At 40.1% G+C, this 23,512-nt stretch overlaps 1 protein-coding gene across 2 annotated transcripts in view; it reads left to right on the top strand.

Moving 5' to 3' along the window:
• Positions 1 to 23,512, top strand: part of NPEPPS (aminopeptidase puromycin sensitive) — a 101,551-nt gene that overhangs the window by 31,997 nt on the left and 46,042 nt on the right. For both annotated transcript variants that reach the window (XM_012451894.2, XM_064367479.1), the window contains exons 3-4: positions 10,639 to 10,716; positions 23,155 to 23,276. In XM_012451894.2, coding sequence (XP_012307317.1) covers positions 10,639 to 10,716; positions 23,155 to 23,276 — 200 coding nt within the window. The remainder of the gene's footprint in view (positions 1 to 10,638; positions 10,717 to 23,154; positions 23,277 to 23,512) is intronic.

The raw sequence follows: 23,512 nt of genomic DNA on the forward strand, positions 1-23,512 counted from the left end.
TGCCACCACACCTGGCTAATTTTTGTATTGTTGTATTTTGAGAGATGGGGTTTCACCGTGTTGGCCAGGCTGATCTTGAATTCCTGTCCTCAGGTGATCTGTGTGCCTTGGCCTCCCAAAGTGCTAGGATTATAGTCATGGGCCACTGTACCGGCGATTCCATGTTTTTTAACATGTAATGTTTTTGTTGTTTATTTCTTTTGAGTAGGGTTTCACTCTGTTGCTTAGGCTGGAGTGCAGTGGTATAATCATAGCTCACTGCAGCCCTGACCTCCTGGATGCAAGCGATCCGCCAACCTCAGCCTCTCCTTTTGTAGAGATGGGGTCTTACTATGTTTCCCTAGCCTGGCTTGATCTCCAAAGCTCAAGCAATCCTCCAGCCCCAGTCTCCCAAAGTACTGGGATTACAGGTGTGAGACACTCCAACTGTTTTATTTATTTATTTATGAGAGTAGCTGAGACTACAGGCATGTGCCACCATGCCTGGCTAATTTTGTATTTTTAGTAGAGACAGTGTTTCTCCATGTTGGTCAGGCTGGTCTCGAACTCTTGACCTTAGGTGATCTGCCTGCCTCAGCCTCCCAAAGTGTTGGGATGAGCCACCATGCCCAGCCATTATTATTGTTATTATTATTATTTGAGAGGAAGTGGTGTGATCTTGGCTCACTGCAACCTCTGCCTCCCAGTTCAAGCGATTCTCCTGCTTCAGCCTCCTGAGTAGCTAGGATTACAGGTGCCTGCCACCATGTCTGGCTAATTTTTATATTTTTAGTAGAGACGGGGTTTTACCATGTTGGTCAGGCTGGTCTCGAACTCCTGACCTTAGGTGATCTGCCCGCCTCAGCCTCCCAAAGTGTTGGGATGAGCCACCACGCCTGGCCATTATTATTATTTTTTACATGCTTTTCTTTATTTATGTTCGACTTTCTGACAGTATCCTGCATCTTTTTTTCTCCTTTGTACTTTTAATCTTTTTTGTCACTGTATGTTTTATTTTGGATCTTTATTGTGATTTATCTTTCAACTCATGAATTTTCTCTTTAGCTGTATCTAATCTGCTTTTAAGATTGTCTGTGAGGGGGAAGTCTGTGTCGAGTCATCTCTCTTCCTCAAAATGTGGTTTCTTAAAGTTGTCAAGAATATGGCCTACTTTAAGAGATAACAAGTGAAATTCAGAGGATGACGAGAGGGTAAAACTGATTGCTAGGCTCAGAAATGCTTGGTGATACAGGATAAAAATAAATACAATACACCCAACTATAGGATGATAGTTTGTGTAACAAAGAGATAGCGTTTGTCAAGTTGCTTGTACCCATGTAGAAGGAGATATGATAATGTGCACATTGAATGCACACAAACTGCCAAAATATGGTATGAAGGTTGGTCTGACAAATTATGCTGCAGCATGTTTAACCAGTCTATGCTGGCCCACAGGCTTCTCAGTAGGGTTGGCATGGAAAAGATCTATGAAGGCCAAGTGGAGGTGACCAGAGATGCATTACAATAAGGAAAGCATTGATGGTCAGCCTGATGCATCTGGATACAGACCTTGCCAGAACTACCACTGGCTAAAAGTTTATGGGGCCCTGAAGGGAGCCGTAGATGGAGGCTTGTCTATTCCTCACAGTAAGAAATGATTCCCTGGTTATGATTCTGAAAGCAAGGAATTTAATTCAGAAGTACATTATGGTCAGAGTGTTGCAGATTACATGCATTACCTAATGGAAGAAGATGAAGATACTTATGAGAAACAGTTTTCTTAATACATAAAGAACGGTATAACTCCAGACATGGGGGAAGAGATGTGTAAGGAAGCTCATGCTGCTATATGAGAGAATTCTGTCTATGAGAAGAAGCCCAAGAAAAAAGTTGAAGAAGTGGAACAGTCCTAAAATGTCCCTTCCCCAAAAGAAAAATTGAGTAGGTCAAAAGAAGACAGGCTTCCTCAGAGCTCAGAAGGAGACTGCTGAGAGTTAAACCAAACAATTTTCTATGAGGATTTTTCAGATAAAGACAATAAACTTACTAAGCAGCTAAAAAAGAAAAAACAAAAAGGATTATCTATGAGGGTATATATATTTTTTCTTTTTTCTTTTTTTTTTTTTTTTTTGAGATGGAGTTTCGCTCTTGTTACCCAGGCTGGAGTGCAATGGCGCGATCTCAGCTCACCGCAACCTCCGTCTCCTGGGTTCAGGCAATTCTCCTGCCTCAGCCTCCTGAGTAGCTCGGATTACAGGCATGCGCCACCATGCCCAGCTAATTTTTTGTATTTTTTGTAGAGACGGGGTTTCACCATGTTGACCAGGATGGTCTCGATCTCTTGACCTCGTGATCCACCCGACTCGGCCTCCCAAAGTGCTGGGATTACAGGCGTGAGCCACCGAGCCCGGCCTCTTTTTTCTTTTTTTTAAGATAGGGTTTTGCTCTGTTACCCAGGCCAGAGTACAGTGATAGGATCACAGCTTACTGTAACCTCAGACTCCTGGGCTCAAGTGATCCTCCCACCTCAGCCTCCTGAGTAACTGGAACTACAGTATACCACCATGCCTGGCATTTTTTTTTTTTTTTTTTTTTTTTTTTTTTTTTGGTAGAGATGGGGGTCTCGCTTTGTTGCCCAGACTGGTCTCAAACTCCTGGCCTCAAAGGATCCTCCCACCTCAGCCTCTCAAAGTGTTGAGATTACAGGCATGAGACACCATGCCTGGCCTGTTTTTTCTTATTGTAGAATTTATTTTTCCAAATTTGCTTGTTTTGTTTGGCTTTTTTGTTTGTTTTTTTAAAGTAACTTCACATTTTTTGCCAAGTTTTTCAAGATTGAGATTTTATATTTTTGACTGTAGCAGGTATATGAATAGTTTGCTAATATCTAGGGGAGCTTTATTTTGTTCCTCATTGGTCACTAGTACTTAAGGTTCATCTTTTTCTAATGTCTGGGCTTCAGATTTTCAGAAATTTAATCACATTCCATGTGTGGACTGCTTTTCTTCTTCATCTTTACTGGTAGGATATCACTTTTTGGGTTTCAAGGCCAAAGCAGGGGGTCATTTACTAAAGTTCCTAGTCTTTTTTTTTTAAATAGAGACAGGGTCTCAATGTGTTACCTAGATTGGTCTCGAACTCCTGGGCTCAAGCAGTCCTCCGACCTTGCCTCCCAAAATGGGATTACAGGCGTGAGCCACAGTGCCCACCCACCCGCAAAGCCAGCAGTGTCAATGGGCCCTGGATTCCCACTTTTGTCCCTGGGGCCTATCTATAGCCTCAGCTTCAAAGTCTGCTGCATCTCTGCTAAATCACCAGATGACCCCAGAGCAAAAGTGGCCTAAAATGCAAAGCTTCCTCTTTCTGGGATCTCATCCTCTTCTTCATCTTGATCACCTTATTTTGTTTCTTGTTGTTCTATCTTTTTTTTTTTTTTTTTTTTTTTTTTTTTTGGAGACGGAGTCCTGCTTGGTCTCAAAGGCTGGAGTGCAACAGGGTGATCTTAGCTCACTGCAACCTCTGCCTCCCGGGTTCAAGCAATTATCTGCCTCAGTCTTCCAATAACTGGGATTACAGGTGCCCACCACCACACCTGGCTAATTTTTGTATTTTTAGTAGAGACGGGATTTCGCAATCTTGGCAGGCTAAGTCTTGAACTGACCTCATGATCCACCTGCCTCGACCTCCCAAAGTGCTGGGATTACAGGCATGAGCCACTGCTCATGGCCTATGATTCTTTTAAGGAGTGTTTTTGGCTGGGCGCGGTGGCTCACGCCTATAATCCCAGCACTTTGGGAGGCCGAGGCGGGTGGATCACGAGGTCAAGAGATCGAGACCATCCTGGTCAACATGGTGAAACCCTGTCTCTACTGAAAATACAAAAATTAGCTGGGCATGGTGGCGCATGCCTGTAGTCCCAGCTACTCGGGAGGCTGAGGCAGGAGAATTGCTTGAACCCAGGAGGCGGAGGTTGCGGTGAGCTGAGATCGCGCCATTGCACTCCAGCCTGGGTAACAAGAGCGAAACTCCGTCTCAAAAAAAAAAAAAAAGGAGTGTTTTCCCCCTGCTTCCACCTTTTTTTTTAGTTTTGGGAGGAGAGAGAGAGAGAGAGAATTATATGCTCCTTCATTACCTGAAATAAAGCCCTTAAAAAAAAAAAAGATAAACTGAGACCTACACAGATTAAGTAACAGTGTAAGATCACATAATCAATGGAAATCCTGTTCTAGAATCTGAGTGATTTTAATGAAATACTTCACAGTCATTTATTAAGAACAGGGGCACCCAAGAAGGGATTTTTTCGTTCTGTTGAACCAGATTTATATTTGGCACATGCTCATTCTTTTTAGACTTTTTAGATAGCCTAATAAGATAGGACCATCACTACATTATGTAAATATCAAATCCCTTTGAAAATATGGGACTGTCAGTATAGATACTGCTTGAATTATAACTGTGCATATATCTGATTGGCTTTTATGCCCTAATGTGAGAAGGAGGTCACCTTGGAGCCTTGCAAAGTAAGTTCTCAGTTCCATTTTTCTCTTGAATCCCCCCTTGGATATCCTTCAGAATGATATGTTTTCTTTCTCATTGCAACATTATTTTCAGCTTTGTGGAGAAACAAAGTATGTTCCAAGTAGCAGGTGGCCACTGTAGGCCGCTTTTGAACTGTGAACTTTTTTTTTGCACCATGAACTGCGTTCTAAAAACCACATAATATGATAGGAAGGTTGCCATCTGAATCAAAAACCAAAACAACCTCACAATGTGTTTGAGCTGGTGCTGAGCTACACTGGTATATGTGGGCTATATAGAATTACATGGTTTAGGTTACTTGTTATTTAAGTATAGCAGTGACTTGGAGGAAAATACATTGCATTTCAAATAGATAATTTCTAAAGGAAAATTTGAAGTACAGTTGACTTGGCACTTCTGATGTTGGAATTTTAGAAGATTTTATTTCCATATCTCGATGTAATACCAAGGCAGAATCCACTAGAGTCTCATTTAAATGGTGTAAGCAATAACGATTTTGGCTATTTTTAAAAAATTCAATCTTTTTAAAATGTGGCCTCTTGAGAATACTATCTTGTACTTCTCATTTTCCCTATACTTCCTTTTATATGATTAAGTTTTATTATGTATAGACATAAAGGGGGCCTGGCATGGTGGCTCATGCCTGCAATCCCAGCATTTTGGGAGGCCAAGGCAGGAGGATTGCTTGAGCCCAGGAGTTCAAAACCAGCCTAGGCAATGCAGTGAGACCCTGTCTCTTTTTTTTTTTAGAAGACGCGTTTTCACCATGTTGACCACACTGGTCTCAAACTCCTGATCTCAGGCAGTCCTCCTGCCTCAGCCTCCCAAAGTGCTGGAATTACAGGTGTGAGCCATCGCGCCTGGCCAATCGTGTCTCTTTCTTTATTTTTATTATTTTTATTTTTATTTTTTGGCTAATCAAGTGAAGCAGTGGGAGTGGAGAAGGAACAAAGAAATCTGTAACTGGTTGTGATCAATTAGTTGTAAACACCACTGCACTTGGACCAGCCAACCCTGTCTCAAAAAAAAAAATAAATAAAAAGAAAGTTGTGGTTATATTATGATACATATATTGGTTTTGGCCAGAGTTTCATAGAACACCCATAGTCCCTGTTATTTCCTGAGTGACTAAAACAATAAACATATATTTTATTGAAATATTTGGCCTTTTATTCTTGGTTTCTGAAGTGGCTTCGGAATAGCTTCAGAGCAGTAAAAGTGAAAGACAGTCTTTTGTAATAATGTTGGGATACTTTAGACCTCAGAAATAGGCCTCAGAAAACAGAATCTCTCTCTGATCTTTTCCTGCCTTTCTTTTACTTGCTCCTTCTCTCCAAGCAGGCCATAGAAACTAAAAATATACTCTTAATTGTCCCCCAACATTCTGTCTTGGAGCTGAAATTGTCCGACCTACCTTATCTGATTGGAGGTCATAAGACCCCCATTTCAGAAGGCGTCCTGCCCTGTACTTGGGAGGAAAGAATGTTGCACAGAGAGGCCAATAAGAATCTGAACAGAGAGGACTTGCTGGGTTCCCCACTCAGTCTGTTAGCATTAGATCCTACTCTTTTTGTACAATCGTATTTCTTTTCTTTTCTTTTCTTTTCTTTTTTTTTTTTTTTTGAGACAGAATTTTGCTCTTGTTGCCCAGGCTGGAGTGCAATGGTGCAATCTCGGCTCACTGCAACCTCTGCCTCCCAGGTTCAAGCAGTTCTCCTGCTTCAGCCTCCCGAGTAGCTGGGCTTACAGGCATAAGTCACCATGCCCGGCTAATTTTTGTATTTTTAGTAGAGACCGGGTTTCTCCACGTTGGTCAGGCTGGTCTTGAACTCCCGACTTTGGGTGATCTGCCCGCCTCAGCCTCCCAAAGTGCTGGGATTACAGGTGTGAGCCACTGCACCCGGCTGTCCAATATTTCTGCACGGTTGTCTGTGTTTCAGTCCTGACTATCCAGTGAAGTAATGGACAGAGTTCAGATTGCTTCTGGATAGCTGAACATGTGGAGGTTCTTGGAGGGTGGTATACCCAGGGAGGGTATGAGAGCTCTGCACCCCTTCCCACATGCCTTGTTCTGTTCATCTCTTCGTCTGTATTCTTTGTACTATTCTTTATAATTAATCAGTACACCTCTTTTCTTGAGTTCTTGGCAATGCTTTAGCAAATTAATGAAAGCTAAGAAGAGGTCATGGGAACACTGACTTGAAGCTGGTTGGTCAGAAGTTCTGGATGAGGCTTGGCCTTACAGCTAGTGTCTGAAGTGGGGACAGTCTTGTGGGACTAAGCCCTCTCTCAACCTGTGGGATCTGATGGTATCTCCAGGTAGATTGCATTAAATTGAACTGGATTAGAAGGTGCTCAGCTGGTGGTACCTGCTGCAGAATTGATTGCTTGCTTGTTGATAGGGAGAAATCCCCCCACATTTGGTCACAGAAGTCTACTGTGTTGAATATTGTTGCCTAAGAGCAGAGAAAAAGCAATTTGACTTTTCTACACAAGAGGAAGGAAATGTTTCATGATTCAACTAAAGATTTGCCTTTCAATGCAAGGTTATCAAGCTCAAGTATTAATGTAGGCAGGCTTTTTTGATGCAGAGCATGTGTGTGTGTATATATGTGTGTGTGTTTGTAGAGGGCTAACATTAAAAAGTGAAATGGAATAAGGAAGAAGAAATGGTGTTCTGAACTTGAAATCCATTTCATCTGCTAAATGGTCCCGGTGAAATACCAACATTAGTTAACTGTAAAAAAAATTTAGTTAATTGTAAAAAAAAAAACAACCCAGCTTTTCATTATATTTTAAAAACCATTTGTAGGTTGGGCGCAGTGGCTCATGCCTATAATCCCAGCACTTTGGGAAGCTGAGGCGGGTGGATCACCTGAGGTCAGGAGTTCAAGACCAGCAGCCTGACCAACATGGAGAAACCCCATCTCTACTAAAAATACAAAAGTAGTGGGACGTGGTGGCACGTGCCTGTAATCTCAGCTACTCAGGAGGCTGAGTTAGGAGAATCACTTGAACCTGGGAGGCAGAGGTTGCAATGAGCCGAGATTGTGCCGAGCTGAGATTGTGCCATTGCAGTCCAGCCTGGGCAACAAGAGCAAAGTCCATCTTAAAAAAAACAAAAACAAAAACAAATTTGTATTTTCTTTTTCTGTAATTCATATTTTGTACATTTTTAATTGCATTGTTACTCCTTTTATTGATTTTTTAAAATGAAGTCTTTATGTGTGAGTGAAATTAACCTTCCATCATGAGTTGGAGCATTTTTTCGCCAGTGTTTACTTATCTTTTGATTTTGCTTATGGTCTTTTTATAATGCCGTATATTTTTTGTTGTTTTTTTGAGATGGAGTCTTGCTTTGTCACCCAGGCTGGAGTGCAGTGGCGTGATCTCAACTCACTGCAACCTCTGCCTCCTGGGTTCAAGCGATTCTCCTGCCTCAGCCTTCTGAGTAGCTGGGATTACAGGCATGCACCACCACACTCAGCTAATTTTTGTATTTTTAGTAGAGACAGGGTTTCACCATGTTGGTCAGGCTGGTCTTGAACTCCTGACCTCATGATCCAACCGCCTCGTCCTCCCAAAGTGCTGGGATTATAGGCGTGAGCCATTGCGCCTGGCCTAGTTGTAGTTGTTTTTATGTACATCCCAGATAGAAGTTCTTTGTGTCATCATATATATATATAGTTTGCCTGTTCGTTTTCTTTCTCTCTTTCTCTCTCTCTCCTCTTCTTTCCTCTCTCTCTCATCTTTCTTTTATTTTCTTTCTTTTTTTTTGAGATGCAGTGTAGCTCTGTTGCCCAGGCAGGAGTGCAGTGGCACGATCTCAGCTTACTGCAACTTCACCTCCTGGGTTCAAGCGATTCTCCTGCCTCAGCCTCCCGAGTAGCTGGGATTACAGGCACCTGCCACCACGCCAAGCTAATTTTTGTATTTTTAGTAGAGACACGTTTTCAATGTGTTGGCCAGGCTGGTCTCAAACTCCTGATTCACCCCTCTCGGCCTCCCACAGTGGTAGGATTACAGGTGTGAGCCACCACGCCTGGCTGCCTGCTCATTTTCTTAATGGTGTCTTTTGATAAATCACAAGTACTTTAATATTGATATATGGTAAATCACAAGTATTTAAATATTTATGTAATCTGACATACCAGTTTTTTTTTCTTTTATGGTTAATGCTCTTTTTTTCTTCTTGATGTATTTGCCTGCCTCAACCCAACTTTTCTGGGACTCCCTGCGATGTGAAGAGTAGACTGTAAAAGAGCAATATTACAAAAAAGTTAAGAGCATATTGTAATGGTTTAGGAGAAAGTTAATGATGTATTGGACTGGGGCTGTAGTGGAAGCATTGAAAAGTAGTATGGGGTTAAAGGTTATAGCCATTGAATTTGCTTATTGGATGTTTGTTATGAGACAGGCAGACATGGAGGGAGGGAGTCAGAATGATTTCATATTTTTGGGTTAAGCAATTGAATAAATGGTGGTGGCCCTTTGTAGAATGTCTGAAACTACAATTGACCAAAGTTGCTTCAAACTCTAATGTATGTTTGCTAAGTCGTATGTTGTTCAATTTAAAGTAATTGGGCCAGGTGTAATGGCCCAGTTACTCCCAGCAGAATCAATTTTAGAACACTTTCTGAACTCCAGGAAGAAAGTACCCTGCCTTTTTCCCCTCTATCACCTAGCCCTAGGCAACCATGAATCTACTTTCAGCCTCCATAGATTGCCCTGTTATGGACAAATATGTGGCTGGTTTCTTAGTGTAATGTTTTTAAGGTTATTCACATTGTAGCATGTGTCAGCTATTTCATTTTTTTTTAATCTTATCACTCCCCACACCCTCATTTCTTTTTATTGTCAAATGACATTCAGTTGTATGGATATGTACCACATTTTATCTATTTCATCAGTTGATGGACATTTGGGTTGTTTTCATTTTGGGGCTATTATAGATAATGCTACTATGTACATTTATATAATATAACATTTGCTATTATAGATTATGCTATGAACATTTGTATAAAAACATATGGATGTATGTTTTCATTTCTCTTGGATATGTACTTAGGATTGGGATTGCTGTATCATATGATAACTGTATTCAACCTTTTGAGGAATTGCCAAACTGTTTGGCAAAAGTAGCTGCACCATTTTACATTCCCACTAGCAATATATGCTTCAGTTTCTTTACATCCTGCAGTGGCACAACCTCGGCTCACTGCAGCCTCTGCCTCCTGGCTTCAAGCGATTCTAAATTCTCATGCCTCAGCCTCCCGAGCAGCTGGGACTACAGGCATGTGCCACCATGCCTGGCCAAGTTTTATATTTTTAGTATGATGGGGTTTCGCCGTGTTGGCCAGGCTGTTGTCGAACGCCTGACCTCAGGTGATCCACATACCTCGGCCTCCCAAAGTGCTGGGATTATAGGCGTGAGCCACCATGCCTGGCCTAACTGGCCAGTTTTTCATTTGGAATGGGGATAGGAGATAGTCAGAAGTTGGTCTCTTTGGTCATTTCCCTGACATGTCTTCCAAGCATCCTGATGTATTAATCAAATAAGCAGCAGTCTCTTCTCATTCCTGGCAGAGAGTAAGTCAAACCTTAATTTAATTTGCACACCTGTTTTCATGTAACAACAAATAATTTTACCAGAAGTGGGTATGATTTATATCTTAGTTTGAATTGCTACTTATCTTTGGGGGAACAGAACTTTCCTTGATGTATCTTTAACACTGAAATATTGGCAAATTCCCAAGTCTTGAATATTCATGAATAAGACTGCAACATAGCAATATCATAGTAACACAGGATGGGAATGAAGCATGTCTGGAAATCTGGTAGAAAAACATCACATTTATAAAGCTTTGTTTCCTGTACATCACTGACATTTATGAATTTGTAAAGAATGTGTAATTATGTTTAAGGAGCATATGTAACTTAGGTAATGTAGCCTAGAATAGGCTAATTTGAAATGAAACTCTTGTTAATAAGAACTTAATCGACCAAATTAAGAATATGTAGTTTTTGTAGAGATTTTGCTCTTAAAAATGTTAATTGCTGCATTCTTGATTTCGTCTTGTCCAGTCAGAATTGTGAAGTAATTTTTTTTTCTCATTTCAGAAATACATGCTACAGGATTTAACTATCAGAATGAAGATGAAAAAGTCACCTTGTCTTTCCCTAGTACTCTGCAAACAGGTAAGAGACATGGCTTTTGTAAAATCCCGTGATGAATATGGTGACATCTGACTTCTTCCAAAGAATTTATTGTATGCCATTTTTTTCCCTCATTGTTATTAGCAGATTAAGTATTAAGAGCTTTTTTTTTTTTTTTTTTTTTAAGACAGAATCTCACTCCGTTGCTCAGGCTGGAATGTAGTGGCGAGAATCTCAGCTCACTGCAACCTCCACCTTCTGGGTTCAAGCAATTCTCCTGCCTCAGCCTGCTGAGTAGCTGGGATTACAGGTGTCTGCCACCATATCTGGCTAATTTTTTTTGTATTTTTAGTAGAGACGAGGTTTCACCATGTTTGCCAGGCTGGTCTCGAACTCCTCACCTCAAGTGATCTGCCTGCCTTGGCCTCCCAAAGTGCTGGAATTACAGGCGTGAGCCCCCTCACCTGGCCATATTAAGAGCTTTTGAAAGAGGTTCATGGCAACTTTTGGGCCACTAGCATTTCCTTCTGTGGAAGTTGGGCTACGAAAACCAAGTTTCCACCTCCTGTCCCTTTATATTCTCTTTAAATGAACAAGCAAAGAAAAACAGGACAAGGCCTGGTTCAGTGGCTCACGCCTGTAATCCCAGCACTATGGGAGGCCGAGGCGGGCCGATCACCTGAGTTCGGGAGTTCGAGACCAGACTGACCAACATGGAGAAACCCCATCTCTGCTAAAAATACAAAATTAGCCAGGCGTGGTGGTGCATCCCTGTAATCCCAGCTACTTGGAAGACTGAGGCAGGGGACTCACTTGAACCCAGCAGGCAGAGTTTGCGGTAAGCTGAGATCGCACCACTGCACTCCAGCCTGGGCAACAGAACGAGACTCTGTCTCAAAAAAACAAAAAAAAAACAGGACAGAAACTAAAGATCATTCTACCCTAAAATGTAATGTATATTTTTCAGTTTTACTTTTTAAAAAATACCTTTACCTAGGCCGGGCATGGTAGCACACCTGTAATCCCAGTGCTTTGGGAGGCCAAGGCAGGCATATCACTTGAGACCAGGAGTTCAAGACCAGCCTGGCCAACATGGCAAAACCCCGTCTCTACCAAAAAATACAAAAATTAGCCAGTGTGGTGGTGCATGCCTATAATCCCAGCGACTCTGAAGGCTGAGGCAGGAGAATTGCTTGAACGCAGGAGGCAGAGGTTGCAGTGAGCCGAGATTGGGCCACTGCACTCCAGCCTGGGTGATAGAGTGAGACTCTGTCAAACAAACAAACAAACAAACAAAAAATACCTTAACCTAGCTCCATGTTCTAAGGGAGTCCAAATCTCTGAAGTGAATGCTCACAGATGATTTTGATATACAACCAGAGATTAGATAGGTATTAAATGTTATTGAGGGCACAGAAGGAAAGATACGTTGATATGTTACTATTGTTAGGTATAAAAGCACAAAGAAATAGAAGAGTTTCTGAGCTTAGTATATGTGGAAGAAATTATATACAAATCAGTTGGTGAAGTACTAAGGCTTTGATGTATGAACAAATGAAAAGGGGCAGATAATTTAAAAGGAAGAAAATGTTAATGACTAATAAGTATGTGAAAAGATATTCGGCCTCCTAGTTATGAGAAATTTTTGCTTCTCATGTGAGCTGAAATTTTAAAAATTCCCAATGATATGGCTGCCTTGATATTGCTAGGGGGTGTATAAATCCATGCAATTGTTTTAAAGAGCATTCTGGCAATATATATCAAGAGCCTAAATATGCTCATGTCCTTTGACCCAGCAATTCTGCTAATAGAAATATATCCAAGGAAAAGTCATAAATACAGAAAATATGCCCAGAAGTGTCTGAGATATTACTTATGGTAGTAGAAAATTATAATGAATGTATTTGTTAACATTAAGGAGATGATTAAGCCAGGAATGACATATCTATATAGTAAAATATGCTTACCAATTTAGAGTGAGATTTGTGAATTCTTAACACTGTAATGTGCTTATTATAATGTAAAATTGAAAAGCAGAATGTAAAATGACATATTTAAGGTGAGGAATCATGTCTCTAAATGGCACAAATAAAATGATGATTATGTCTGGGTTTTGTCTGGTTGTTGGCATAATTGGTGATTTTTATTCTTATTCATACCTTTTGTCTGATTTTCACAATCTTCCTACTGAGGATCTATTGACTTAATATAAAAGTATTTTTGGCTGGGCACAGTGGCTCACGCCTGTAATTCCAGTAATTTGGGAGGCTGAGGCGGACGGATCACCTGTGCTTGGGAGTTCGAGACCAGCTTGACCAGCATGGAGAAACCCCGTCTCTACTAAAAATACAAAATTAGCTGGGCATGGTGGTGCATGCCTGTAATCTCAACTACTGGGGAGGCTGAGGCAGGAGAATCACTTAAACCCAGGTGGCAGAGGTTGTGGTGAGCCGAGATCACGCCATTGCACTCCAGGCTGGGCAACAAGAGTGAAACTCAGTCTTAAAAAAAAGTATTTTTAGAAAAAATTTAAATTGAAGATGTTTAGTCTTTTATTTCAGTGCTCTTGGAGATCTTTTGTGAGTAATTATTATAAAAATAAATGTTTTGGCTAGGTGCAGTGGCTCACGCCTGTAATCTCAGCACTTTGGGAGGCCGAGGCGGGTGGATAACGTGAGATCAGGAGTTCCAGATATTCCTGCCCAACATGGTGAAACCCTGTTTCTACTAAAAATACAAAAATTAGCTGGTTGTGGTGGCGCATGCCTGTAGTCCCAGCTACTGGGAGGCTGAGGCAGGAGAATCACTTGAACCCAGGAGGTGGAGGTTGCAGTAAGGGCAGATCATGCCACTGCACTCCAACCTGGTGAAAGAGTGAGACTCCATCTCAGAAACAAACAAACAAAAATAAATGTTTTGCCATGAACATGTATTAAAAGCTATTGAAGAATATAATGTGAAAAAGAAGACTTGAGATTCTTTCTCTGATTTCTTCTACTTCTGTTGTCTGGTGAATCTGTCTAGAAATATTCTTGTGTATATGTAAATTTATGTGTGTAATTTAACCCACAAATAGAATCACAAATCTCAGTGGCTTATAACCACTGAGGTTTCTTTCTTTCTTACACATGAGCCATGAGGACTGCTGATCATATGCAGCCATATCACCAACTCTCCTGGCTCCACTTGGCTCCCAGCTCTCTTTCCAGGACCAGTAGTGAGTGAGCAGCCACTGTCTGTATTATGCATGGCAGAGGGCAGAGGCTTAGGGATGGGGAGAAAACTAGACCACAAAGACACGTGTAAAACTTCTGCACGGGCAGGCCTGGTGACTCACACCTGTAATCCCAGCATTTTGGGAGGCTGAGGCAGGAGGATTACTTGAGCCCAGGAGTTTGAGACCAGCCTGGGCAATATAGTGAGACCCTGTCTCTATGAAAAATAAAATAAAAAATTAAACTTCTGTCATGATGGTGGTATATTTGATGTCTACTCACATTTCGTTGGCCAGAGCAAGTAGCATGACCAAGCCCAAAGTTACTGGGGCAGCATTTACCCGACATTTGAGAAAAGTTTCTAATGAAAGATAGGACAAAAAGCAAAACTATAATAGAAATATAGGAAGTTGGAAGAAGCAAAGATAAATCTAAAGAAAGTTAGAAAAAAAAAACCCAAAGCTAATTAACTATCCTTAGAGGGTTAAGAGAAAGCATTGCATTCATTAAACAAGGACAAGACAGAATGCGATCAGATAGGAAGAATTACAGCAGGAAAACTTGGAAATTATGATAGGTATAAAAAAACCCAGTAGAAGTTTTAGAAGATGAAGTTGAGGAAACTTCTAAACAGCAGAAAATAGATAGAAAACAGAAAAAATAGATTTGAGAACCAGTCCAGCAGAACCAACATCCATCAAGTAAAATAGAAGCAGAGAAAATGAGAAGAGGAATTTTTTTTTTTTTGAGATGGAGTCTCGATCTCTCGCCCAGGCTGAGTGCAGTAGTGCGATCTCGGCTCACTGCAGCTTCCGCCTCATGGGTTCCAGCAGTTCTCCTACCTCAGCCTCCCAGGTAGCTGGGATTACAAGAATGCACACCATGCTCAGCTAATTTTTCTGTTTTTAGTAAGGATGGGGTTTCACTATGTTGGCCAGACTGGTCTTAAAATCCAGACCTCAGGTGAACTACCTGCCTCGCCTCCCAAAGTGCTAGAATTACAGGCATGAGCCACTGCCTGGCAGAAGAAAAACTTTCAAAAAGACATAAAACAGGAAAATTTCTTTGAACTGATAGAGCAGGAGCCTTCAGTTTGCAAAGGTACACCATTGAGAGAGACTAGTTTTAAAAATCTGAGAAGTCCCACACTAACTCAAACGTTAGAACTTTTGGGATAAAGTAAAACTCTTAAAAAGTTCCTGTCTAGGGTAGAGGGCAATAGGAGGGAAGCAGGAAGCATACTACCTTTAAAATTTAGGAATCAGAATAGTCCTAGACTTACCATTAGGAACAGTGGAAACTAGACTCTAATGAAGCTGTTTATTCAAAATACAAAGTGAGTCTGATTTTCAACCTAAAGTTGCATGCTTAGCTCAACTTTGAATTTCAGAGTAAAATAAAGATATTGTCAGATTTGCAAGGTCATAGAAAATGTGATTCTTTGTAAAAGATATTGGAGTGGGGGATAAGTTAGCTAAAGCATCACTTTCTTTTTCTTTTTCTTTTTCTTTTTTTTTTTTTTTGAGATGGAGTTTCGCTCTCATTGCCTAGGCTGGAGTGCAATGGCGTGATCTCGGCTCACTGCAACCTCGGCCTCCCAGGTTCAAGCAATTCTCCTGCCTCAGCCTCCTGAGTAGCTGGGATTATAGGCATGTACCACCATGCCCAGCTAATTTTGTATTTTTAGTAGAGATGAGGTTTCTCCATGTTGGTCAGGCTGCTCCCGAACTCCCGACCTCAGGTAATCGCCCATTTCTGCCTCCCAAAGTGCTGGGATTACAGGCATGAGCCACTGCGCCCTGCCTGAAGCATCACTTTCTACAGTAAAGAGAAAATAATGTAAAGAGAAATGTAAATAATGTAAAGAGAAAATAATGTCTAACGTTGAAAAATGAAGAAATAGACTGTGTGTGGTGGCTCATACCTGTAATCCCAACACTTTGGGAGTCTGAGGTGGGAGGATTGCTTACAGTGAGTGATGATGCACCACGGCACTTGGGCCTGGGCTCGAGGAAGACTCTCTCTCTCAAAGAAAGGAAAAGAAAAAAAAAATAGTTTTGTAAGCAAGACATTTAGAAGTCACAGAGTTTGAAATTGGTTGCTTCTAGGGGCAGGGTGTGGGGAGTAGGGTAGTGTTGGGCAGGGAACCACAGCTTATGTATTATAAGCCTCATAGTACTATATGAGTTTTAAACTATGAATCATTACTTTGATAGAAATTTTAAAAGTTTTAAAGTTTTAAATCTATATCATTACTGACTATATTCTGTGTTTACACTGTGAAAAAATTAGCAATAGAAAAAGAGAAATGAAAATCCCTTCTTATATATTTGGAAAAATTATATCTCTGAATCACTGAGTCAGAGAAGACTTGTTATAGGCCAGGGGCAGTGACGCATGCCTGTAATCCCAGCACTTTGGGAGGCTGAGGCAGGCAGATCACAAGGTTAAGAGATCGAGACCATCCTGGCCAACATGGTGTTACCCTGTCTCTACTAAAAATACAAAAATTAGCTGGGCATGGTGGCGGGTGCCTGTAGTCCCAGCTACAGGAAGAGGCTGAGGCAGGAGAATCGCTTGAAGCCTGGAGGCAGAGATTGCAGTGAGCCAAGATGGTGCCATTACACTCCATCCTGGCGACAGAGCAAAACTCCATCTCTAAAAAATATATATTTGTTATGGAAATTAGAAAATATTTAAAACCAAATAATGAAATTACCACATGTGAAACATGAGGGATAAACATGTTTCATATGCAGATAAGATACTACTCAGAGAGGAAATTTAGTTAAGAAGAAAAACTGAAAATTAATTAGCTAAGTTACAACAAAAGATAACTTGGAGAGAAAGAAGAAAGATTTAAGAGCAGAAACTAATGAAATAAATGAATTGAGGAGCAGAAATATTAAAAAACAGATTTTAAAAAAAGTCCCCAAAGATAAATAAACCTAGTCAGAAAATAAAACCATAGGCCGGGCACGGTGGCTCACGCCTGTAGTCCCAGCACTTTGGGAGGCCGAGGAGGGTGGATCACCTGAGACTAGGAGCCTGACCAGCATGGAGAAATCCCGTCTCAACTAAAAATTCAAAATTAGCCGGGCGTGGTGGCGCATGCCTTTAATCCCAGCTACTCAGGAGGCTGAGGCAGGAGAATTGCTTGAACCTGGGAGGCGGAGGTTGCGGTGAGCCGAGATCGCGCCATTGCACTCCAGCTTGGGCAATGAGAGTGAAACTCCGTCTTAAAAGAAAGAAAAAGAAAATAAAAGCATAGATTGGATTGCTGTTCAGCATTAGGAAATATGGCAACATTGTTCATTAAAATTTAACAGTTAAACATTCTATATTTATCAAAAGGAATCAGTTTATTTGTTAGAATTCACCAGGGAAGAATAGACAGAAACTTCTAACATGATAGAAGATAAGTATTACACACACACACACACACACACACGCACTCACGCACACGCCATAATCTGTGCCAGGTACTGTTTTAAGTGCATCAAAAATATTTATTTAATCCTTTCAACAACCTTTTGAGGTAGATTTTTTTTGTGACAAAGTCTCTGTCACCCAGGCTGTCTCCCAGGCTGGAGTGTAGTGGTGCAGTCACGGCTCACTGCAGCCTCAAACTCCTGGGCTCAAGCGATTCTCCCGCTTCAGCCTCCCATGTGGCTAGGACTGCATGCACATGCCACTGCATCTGGTTAATTTTTCAATTTTTTTTGTAGAGACAGGGTCTCGTTATGTTGCCTAGGCTGATCTCAAATGCCTGGCCTCAGGTGATCCTCCTACCTCAGAGAGAGGATTTTGCCAGCCTCCCAAATGTTGAGATTACAGGCATGAGCCACTATGCCAGCCAGATTCTTTTACCTCTATTTTATAGATAAACTAAGGCAGAAAAATGATTTCATTGTCCAAGGTCACATAGCTAGTAGGTAGCAGAGCTGGGATTTAAACCCAAGAGTTTAACTCAAAAGTCTGAACTTCTAGCCACCATATTGTGCTATCTTTATTTTTCAAATTAAATATTTCAAAAACATAGTATGTTTACATAATTTGAAATTCAAATGCTATGCAATGAAATTTTGTTTGCCATTCTACCCTGTCTTCCTTTTGTAGCTCCATTCCTCAGGAGCAACCAGTTTCCTTTAAAAACTATACATGCTTTTGTAAGCGTTTATGTATATACCTTTTTTTTTTTTATGGAGACAAAGTCTCGCTCTGTCGCCCAGTCTGGAATGCAGTGGTGCAATCTTGGCTCACTCCAACCTCTGCCTCCCGGATTCAAGCAATTCTTCTGCCTCAGTCCCAGCCTATAGCTGGGACTACAGGTGCCTGCCACCATGCCTAGCTAATTTTTGTATTTTTAGTAGAGACGGTTTCACCATGTTGGCCAGGCTGGTCTCGAACTCCTGACCTTGTGATCCACCCGTCTCAGCCTCCCAAAGCTCTGGGGTTACAGGCATGAGCCACTGTGCCTGGCCTTTTTATGTATATACTCTTTAAGAACACAGAAATTATCATGTCATACATAATGTTCTGCACCTTTCTTCTTTTCCCCTTAACTGTAAATATTAGAGTTCTTTTTTTTTTTTTTTTGAGACGGAGTTTCGCTCTTGTTACCCAGGCTGGAGTGCAATGGTGCGATCTCGGCTCACTGCAACCTCCGCCTCCTGGGTTCAGGCAATTCTCCTGCCTCAGCCTCCTGAGTAGCTGGGATTACAGGCACGCACCACCGTGCCCAGCTAATTTTTTGTATTTTTAGTAGAGATGGGGTTTCACCATGTTGACCAGGATGGTCTCGATCTCTTGACCTCATGATCCACCTGCCTCGGCCTCCCAAAGTGCTGGGATTACAGGCGTGAGCCACCGCGCCCGGCCTTCAGAGGTCATTTTTTATTAGTATATAAGAGCTGCATCATTTTTGATAAGATCTGTTTGCAGCAGACATGCTAAATATCTGTCAAATTTCTATTTCAAATAATAGGAACAAGTCAGAGAATGTTATGACCATTAGTATAGTATAATTCACTGTAATTTTTGACATTTTTGGCCAATATAACAATTTTGAGCCAATATAACAACTGATATAAATATTAGAACAGAAAAATTATCTTGCAGGTGTGACAATATTGAATTATTGAGTATCTATTTGAAATCATTGGCTTTCACATTTTCCCAAGGTTTGCTTTAAGAATGAAGTTATCTTGGCCGGATGCAGTGGCTCACGCCTGTAATCCCAGCACTTTGGGAAGCCGAGGCGGGTGGATCACCTGAGGTCAGGAATTTGAGACCAGCCTGCCCAACGTGGCGAGACCCTGTCTCTGCTAAAAAAAAAAAATACAAAAAATTAGCTGGGCATGGTGGCAGGCACCTGTAATCCCAACTACTTGGGAGGCTGAGGCAGGAGAACTGCTTGAACCCGGGAGGCCGAGGTTGCAGTGAGTGGAGATTGTGCCTCTGCACTCCAGCCTGGGCTACAAGAGCAAAACTCCATCTCAAAAAAAAAAAAGGAAAAAGAAGTTATCTTTTTCAAGACAGATTGATTGCACAAGTGATCTGATAATGAAGTAAATACTGAACTTAGGAGGACATTAATAACCTTTGTGTTTAGCCTCATCAAATTTAACAGTCATGCAAACTGTTATACAGCTAAGTAAAACATCTGCTTTTCTGAAATTGGCACCATTCTGGAATAGTGATTAAATTACCATAATTATTGTAAGGTCTAACAACCTCAGAATTAGTGGCTGAGGGTCCTGAGAGTGGTATTTATATGGAGAAACACTGGTAGTTCTCAGCATTTTGAAGAGTCAAAAACAAGATAATAAGAAGTGGTGACACATGGCGAAACCCTGTCTTTACTAAAAACAAAAATTAGTCAGGTGTGGTAGTGCACGCCTGTATTCCCAGCTACTAAGGAGGCTGAGGCAAGAAAATTGTTTGAACCCAGGCGACAGAAGTTGCAGTGAGCTGAGATTGCACCACCGTACTTTAGCCTGGGCAACAGACTGAGACTCTGTTTCCAAAAAAAAAGACACACAAAGAAATGGTGACACAAAGGCAAAGTACCTTTATTCCGTTTTTATGTAAATTAAGCTGTCTTTATTTTTATAGCATTTAGTAGGCTAATTAAATTTCTTGTTACTAAAGTATTTCAAGATTTACTCCAGGTTTTACAATTGCTACTTTCCTAAGCTTTAACTATTTAAGGTTTTTGGTAGAAGTCTCAGTTTTTCAGTTGTTTAATTTATAAACGAGCTTGATGTATGTTTCAAAAGGTTTATAACCCCAAACAGATAAATATTTCATACACTGGCTATGAAATAAGGTATCTAATTTGAGGAAGTGGTATAAATTATGTGTGTTGATAGGTATAAAATTAGACAATTTGGCAATCAATATGGTGTAAATTTGATAAATTTATTAAAAAGTCATTTTTCTCCTACTTGCCCTAAAATTCCACTTTATGAATAGTAAGTAAATACTTTGTAATTGGTATCATATAATGTGACACTAATTAAATTTATTAATGATATTTAAATACTTTAACTTGTGTTTTGTTTGAATTTCAGGTAATAACTCTTTCCAATACTTTGTATTTTGTTTAGTATGCCACTTTTTGGAAGTGGTCACTGTCAATATCTTGTTATGGTTTGATGGCCTTGGAGATTTAAAACCGAGTAAAAGTGTAAGCAGCCTTTCTTATTTAGTTATGAGTTTTAAATACACTTTTATTCCAAGTAGGAAAACTTGCAAGTACATTTACCATGAAATATGAATTATATTTAAAAAAATCTTAACAGTTGATTGACATAGTGAAACAGACTGGCCAATTCCACTTATGGAATTGTAACATAAAATTCCATCATACAGTTTCCGTTAAAGGTAGTAGGTTTTTATAACCTGTTAGACCTTCTGTGCAAAATTCATTAATGTGAATACATTTGCTTTGTTAAAAAAATTAAGTGAATTTCTAAAGAAAATAGAAATTTGAAATTTTTAATTTAAATTTTGTGTTACTTAGTTTAATTTTTTAGTATCATTTAGAATTATTGATTATTTTACTATATTCATATATGCTGTCCCAGTAAGCTGTCATTCTCTTTAAAGAAAAAAGTATTTATTGTCCTCTTTAGATATTAACAAATATGTGATTTAAAAAAAATAACCATCGGCCGGGCGCGGTGGCTCAAGCCTGTAATCCCAGCACTTTGGGAGGCCGAGGCGGGTGGATCACGAGGTCAAGAGATTGAGACCGTCCTGGTCAACATGGTGAAACCCCGTCTCTACTAAAAATACAAAAAATTAGCTGGGCATGGTGGCGCGTGCCTGTAATCCCAGCTACTTAGGAGGCTGAGGCAGGAGAATTGCCTGAACCCAGGAGGCGGAGGTTGCGGTGAGCCGAGATCGCGCCATTGCACTCCAGCCTGGGTAACAAGAGCGAAACTCCGGCCTAAAAAAAAATAATAATAAAAATAACCATCACAAATGTCTATTCAATTAAGCTTCAATCGAGTTGGTTTTTTTCTCAGAATGATTAAGCATATAGCACTTTGGTGACGACTTTGCTCTAAAGGTCTGAAATTTTCACTTAAATTACTTTCAGAACCAGTTTGAGGCATCAGGCTAAAACAGTTGATAGTTTGTCATTCACTTATTCTGTAGACTCACACTCCTCATAACTTTTGGTCCTTTCCAAAAAGCAAATTCAGTTTTATAAGATGAAGATTTGACTTTGAGATCATTCAAAAGAATGTCAGAGGGGCCAGGCACAGTGGCTTATGCCTGTAATCCCAGTACTTTGGGAGGCCGAGGTGGGCAGATCATTTTAGGTCAGGAGTTTGAGACCAGCTGGCCTACATGGCGAAACCCTGTCTCTACTCAAAATACAAAAATTAGCCAGGCGTGGTGGTGCACACCTGTAGTCCCAGCTACTCGGGAGGCTGAGGCACAAGACTTGCTTGAACCCAGAAGGCGGAGGCTGCAGTGAGCTGAGATCACACCACTGTACTCCAGCCTGGGTGACAGAGTGAGCCTCTGTCTCAAAAACAAAACAAAACAAAACAAAACAAACAAAAAAACAATGTCAGAGAGAAAGTCACAACATTTTGAACAACATCAAATGTCATTGCTCTTCAGCATTCCAGAATGAATGACAATTTGAAACATTAGGATATAAAAGTTTGGTATGATTGGCTAATTACTTTATAGTCATGCCATATCTTTGATTTGTTAGATTCCCATGCTCTAAATCTTGATATAAGTAGGACCTTTAAAAGGATCAATTAAAAAGTCAACATTTCTCTACGTTTTTTCCTGACTTGATTTGTAAAACACAGAATGGTAGATTACTGTTTTGCCATGCATCTATATTTACCAGATGATTACTAGATAATAAGAATAATCTTTTTATGTTATAAAAAGAAAGTATATAAACTAAAAAAGCTTACATTTTTTGTCTAAATTGTTTTTGCTCTTATACAACAGTAGACTACATATTTAAGTTGTATTTTTATTTGCATTTAATAATTTATTAATGTATTTCTTTATCAGATTTCAAATGATTGAAGTGACTCGTAAGAATTTGTTTTATGCCCTGTTGCTGATCAAATCATTGGTCTTCTCCATAGTTCCTTACAAAATTTTGCAGTCAGTGTTCCATTTGGAGTAAACATTTAGTGTCTTGTTTTGATGATAGAGTAATTGGCTACATTTCTCTTTCTATGCATGAAGTTGTGTAAAAAGACCAATTCACATGTACGATGGCAGAGAGCATGAATTCTGGACTTAAACATTTTATCTCATTCTCACTACTTACTAATTGTATGACCTTGGGGAAGTTATTTAACTTCTCAGCCTCAGTTTCCTCATCTTAAAAAAATGGGGACAATATCTACTTCCAGGTTTATAAATAGTTATATATATTTTAAAAGCATTATGTACAATAGCACATGTTAGGCATTTAAGAATAAATGTTTATTTCTTTTCCTCTTCTTATCTTCACATATTGGTAGTTTGAGACTAAGTTAATAACTTTCTAGGCAGCCACCCTAAACATGGCTTTCAAGAGTTGTTTTAAGATTAGTCTCTCTTTTACTTTAGTAAGTACTGTATTCTCTCCATTGCCAGGAGGAATATTTGAGAAAGGAAGGAATGACTTGAACATTGTGAATAGCCAACTTATAGTGTCTTGAGGACATATTTTTTGGTAACTGTATTTAACATCTCCATAAAAGTGTTTTTTAATTATCTTCGATCACAGGTACAGGAACCTTAAAGATAGATTTTGTTGGAGAGCTGAATGACAAAATGAAAGGTTTCTATAGAAGTAAATATACTACCCCTTCTGGAGAGGTGCGCTATGCTGCTGTAACACAGTTTGAGGTATGGGTATTCTTCTCTAAAATATTATGATTCTTAAATTAGGCATTCTGATAAAGCTTTTATTTTGTGGGGTGATTATTTGAGGCTAGGTGTTCTTGGCCATGATTATATTCATGATTTTAGAATTTTTATTTTATATTTAGCCATTATCTCTATAGAAAGGGAATTAAGGGTATAGTTTGGAGAATGATTACATACAGTCACACACACACACACATACACACACACATTTTGAT

Source organism: Aotus nancymaae, unplaced genomic scaffold (assembly GCF_030222135.1).
Source record: "Aotus nancymaae isolate 86718 unplaced genomic scaffold, 86718_ANA_hifiasm-v0.15.2.pri h1tg000072l, whole genome shotgun sequence".
Classification (NCBI taxonomy): domain Eukaryota; kingdom Metazoa; phylum Chordata; class Mammalia; order Primates; family Aotidae; genus Aotus; species Aotus nancymaae.